A 5,000-nucleotide genomic window follows, 5' to 3' on the forward strand; every position below is an offset into this window, starting at 1 on the left:
ACTATTACTCAATCATGGATGATGTGTATATATATTACATTTATGTTTGTGTGTATATATAATATACGTATGTGTATATGTGTATATATATTATATGTATGTGTATATGTGTGTGTATATATGTATCTACATATATGTATATATGTGTAAATATATGTGTGTGTGCATATATGTGTCTATAAATGTGTCTATATGTGTCTATATATTATATATATATATATATATATATATATATATATATATATATATATATATATATGGATGTGAGTATACACATACACACGTATGTTACTGATATAAACTCATGTATACATAAAAACACACACACATATATATGAATATGTATGTATATATATATGTATATATAGTCATATATGCATATGTATACATACATTTATACATATATGTCTGTGTGTGTGTATATATATATGTGTGTGTGTGTGTGTTGTGTGTGTGTTGTGTTTTATACACACATCACAACATATATATATATATATATATATATATATATATATATATATATATATATATATATACATATATATATATATATATATATATATATATATATATATATATATATATATATACATATATATATATATATATATATATATATATATATATATATATGCACACACACATCTATCTATCTATTTATATCTATATATATCTATATATATATATATATATATATATATATATATATATATATACATAAAATTAAACGCCGATTATCTGTAGGAATTCGTCTACAAAGTTTATTCAACAGAAGAGACGCGGGTATATTCCAGGTCCTGTTTCGCAACAGAGACGGGGGTACATGGTTAGTGTGTTATAAAAGATTTTCCTTACAATTCAGGCACACAGTTCTATCTGAATTACAAAGAAGTTAAAACATTCAAATCACAGTCATTCGATATGGCACCGGTACCAAAATCAGAGAAGAATGGAGAAGCACAGAAGGAGCAAAAGAAGCGTGGTCGACCCAAAGGGGCAAAAAACAAATCTACCGTTCTATCGTCTTTGGCACTGGCTCCAAAATCAAACATTAATGGAGAAGTACAGAAGAAGCGTGGTCGGCCTAAAGGAGCAAAAAATAAGTCTACCGTTCCATCGTCCAAAATCGTTAAAGTTAAAAATAATGCAAAGGAAAGGCAACCGAAGACGAAGGTAGTCGGGAAACGAGGTCGACCCAGAACGAAGGCGGACGCAGGGAATCCCGTGAAATTCGTTGACGTTGTTCTTAGGGCCTTCAAAGCTTTAAATAACCGCAAAGGATCGTCTCTTCAAGCAATTAAGAAGTACCTTAAAGAGAATGATGGAGTTGATGCACAGAAGAAGGCAATCTACATTAACAAGTCTATCCGAATTTGGGTGAAGAGGAAAAACAACCCTCATCGTAAGGAGTTGGGGCCAGAGGAACATTCAAACTGGCTGCATCATAGTTAGGAGAATGTGTCATGGTTTATGCTGTTTTTCCCCTCTCTCTTAACGTGCACTTTTTGTTAGAATAAAGTATTGTCACATTTGGTCACACTGCCATATGCACTGAAACGTTTGATATTTCCGACCATAAGATAGATGTACAGTAATTGAACTGCATTTTTAAATTAAAACATTTTAAAACCGAATTAGTTTTAAAAAGATGTGACATTGTGATTTTTGTCAAATTTGTACATATGGAGAGCAAAGCTGTCAATAATCGTTTATGAAAACCTATAGTATTTTTCTCTGTGCACACCATGGCAAAACTCGTTTGGTGTAAAGCACGTATCTATCAAAATTCTCAAGATATTGTCCGTCTCACTCAAATGTGAAAGAAATTCAACTGGATTATCGCACGTGTAGAAATTACCAGGAAACGTTTCAAGACGAGTTTCTAGTCAATGATTATTCTAAACAGGACACAAAAAAAGCAGATTAAATAGAAATGCACTTTAATCTTGGTCTTAGTTTTGTCTTTACTCACATTATGTGTTGAAGACTGGTAAACACGATATAATCGCATGAAATGCAAATCAACATAAAATCACTCGTGAAGTTAGATATCCGGCACCTTTTGGCAACTTATTACACGGGATAGTTGCTATACGTTGGCGGATTTGTAACTGGATCATGGCTTGTTTCTCCTCTTTAAATATACAGTAAACTTTTGCATAAACGAAAAATGCTGCGAGACATTGACAAAATTATATCTAAATGCAAAATCTAATTAGTTTTTACTTTTTGTGCTGTCACATGAACATCGCCAGTGATAATAATATTAAGGCATTTATATTAAAGGCTTATCACATACTGATTAAAATCATTTTGAAAAAATAAATCTGTCATTTTTAAAACTTTTGTTTTTATGCTTTAAAACTTTTTTCGAGCACGAAAGTGTTTGAAGTGGCTACCGTAAATGCTGTGGTTAGTGCTGGTCACAAGACTATCATAAAATTGGCTGAAGGATGAACAATACGCCATCGTATTGGAGTTGGAGCCAGAGAGACATTCAAGCTGGCTACAGTATAGGTACGGGAATGTGCCATAGAAAGTGTTATGTGGCATGTTAAGGTATTTTTAATGTGTTGACGCGAATATTTTATCAGAATAAAGTATTGCGGTGGGGTATTGTGGCTCCGTAGCCAATATTAATTTCTATGGGGTTCACTGTCAAACTGATTCCCAAGAAGTGGTAGCGTGAACTGGAACTGACTGCCTGCATATACAGCTCGGCATTATAGCATGAGAACAGTGTTAAATAAATTATTTAAATCGAATAAAACTATGAAAAAAAATTAAGACCCAGTAATTTTCACAAGCTTAGTAGGGCATAAAAAAAATCATAAAACTCAATTTATATTTAATATTAAAAAAAAATAATCAGTCCAGCCCTTGCACAAAGGAAATAGCAGGGAAAACAGAATCAACTTGATTTTTCCGTGGTGTGATGCCCAGAGGGCCCGATTTTCCCCATCTTCGGCTCAAAAAGGAAAAATCACCCAAAAAAGTTCGTGACGTCAAAAGCCAGCAAAACTCGCTCGAAAAATAAATTTGTAAAAAAAAAATTTTTGGAAAGCCCAAAAATCATAAAAAAAAATTTACTTCATAAGAGTTTTAAAGCATAAAAAATTAAATGTGGAGTAGACAGAAAGAAGTACAGTAGATAAAAAAGGAAGTTAAAACACATATTTTTAAAAATGAGAATAAACTTCCTAGACAGAAAAAAGTGACAATAAAGCAAGATAAAAAATAGGAGATAATTTAAAATGATATATTTTAACCCATGAAACCACAGAAGAAGAGAGAAATAATCTGCGTATAAAGAATCCAGACGAGAGGAGGGGGTCAGAGGGCAAACTCAAACAGAAGTGATTTATGGGAAACCCAACAAAATGGAACAAAAAAACAGAATTAAGTGAACGTATTACAAGGACACACAGGGGGGGCGATTGCAGCAAGCGTTGCCCGGGGCTGCGAGACGTCAGGGGCCGAGGTACGGGAGGCGCCGGTGAGATGAGGAAGAGATGGCAGGCTGTAGGAGGCCGCGTGACAGTATTATCGCATTTCCTTTTTTTTATATGGACTGAAACCTATGATTTATCCCCACCCACGGGGAGTGATGGATTTATTCAACTCTCTGTAAAAAAATATATATATAATCAGGTTTTAGGAAGATGCATTGGTCATATGAAAATACCGTATACATATAAAGGGAACACTTCAATAACCCTTTCGAAGGGTTATCGCTGCTTCTTTTTTGTAATAACATAAAACTGTCTATTTTCCTCCCGTCCGGGAAATCATTCGGCTAAAAAACTGAAAAAAAGGAACAGAAGACGAAGGTCACTGGAAAACGAGGTCGACCCAGAACGAAGGTGAACGCAGATTATCCCGTGAAATTCACTGACCTTGTTCTCAGGGCTATCAGAGTCTTAGCTAATCACAAAACACCGTCTCTTAAGGCAGTCAAGAAATAACTCAAGGAGACTGATGTTATTGTGCAGGAATCGGAGCCAGAGGGTCATTCAAGCTGGTTTTAACATAATGGCCAGCAAAGCGTTTTGATCCACAATTTTAGTGTAATAAAAAAAAATACTGGTGTACATGCCTGTATAAGAAAACACAGTAATCTTTAACATTTCGCACTCTTTTTTGGGGGGGAAGAGTATAATGGAGGAATAATCGGGTTTGAGAAATCTTTAGAATACTAGTAAGCAACATTCGCTGTATATGAATGTTGTTTGTGCATATAATGTGGATGTGTATTTACACCTTTCCAGCGCAAATACTTCGAAATTCGAAATATATACAATAAAGGCTCATTTAACGATAAAAATCTACTTATTGAAAACCTTTGCTGAACTGTTGTAAAGCTAACGCTGAGCCAGTATATAACCTTTCCCGTCAATGTGTACTGGCAGTTTTACATATGTGCCGGTGGGTCTTTGATTAACATGTGTAAATTAATGCTGTAAGGAAACATCTATTCTAAAATCTTATAAAATACATTCATTAAAGAAGAAAATCCCTTCACACACATTTATAATATACATACGCCCCTGGGTATTCCTATCTGGTTTAAAACTGTTTAGAATAGTAATAAATAAAACGTTAGAAACATGCGGTCATGAAATACCCCAAGGAGAATGATAGTATAGATTTGCCGAAGACCTTTTATATCAACACGTCTGAAGATAGAGCATTACGCAATCGTGCAGGCAGGCATTGGGGCTAGAGGGGTATTCCAGGTCGTTTCAGCATAAATATCTTGTTCTACCAACCCAGTAAGACAAATAGATATGTTTCGATTGATGTTAAGTGTTAATTTGAACTACATTTTTGTGTCCGCGTTAATTAGAAATATTTGTTATAAATAAACTGAATTCAGAAAAATCAATCCCGTTTGATGTTTCGTTTGATGGTAACTGTAAACAATTCGTAATAATTTACGTAATATTTGGTTATAAACGTTTGCAAGAAAGAAAGTAAATTAAATACCCTCGTCACATCTT

General features: G+C 33.9%; 1 protein-coding gene across 1 annotated transcript; it reads left to right on the forward strand.

The window, feature by feature from the left end:
* Positions 1-882: 882 nt before the first annotated feature.
* On the forward strand, positions 883-1,452 carry LOC119576729. The gene has a single exon (XM_037924372.1). It carries the CDS (start codon positions 922-924, stop codon positions 1,450-1,452), a length of 531 nt encoding a protein of 176 aa, XP_037780300.1. The 5' UTR covers positions 883-921.
* Positions 1,453-5,000: the final 3,548 nt, after the last annotated feature.

This window comes from Penaeus monodon, chromosome 9 (assembly GCF_015228065.2).
Source record: "Penaeus monodon isolate SGIC_2016 chromosome 9, NSTDA_Pmon_1, whole genome shotgun sequence".
In the NCBI taxonomy this organism is placed as follows: domain Eukaryota; kingdom Metazoa; phylum Arthropoda; class Malacostraca; order Decapoda; family Penaeidae; genus Penaeus; species Penaeus monodon.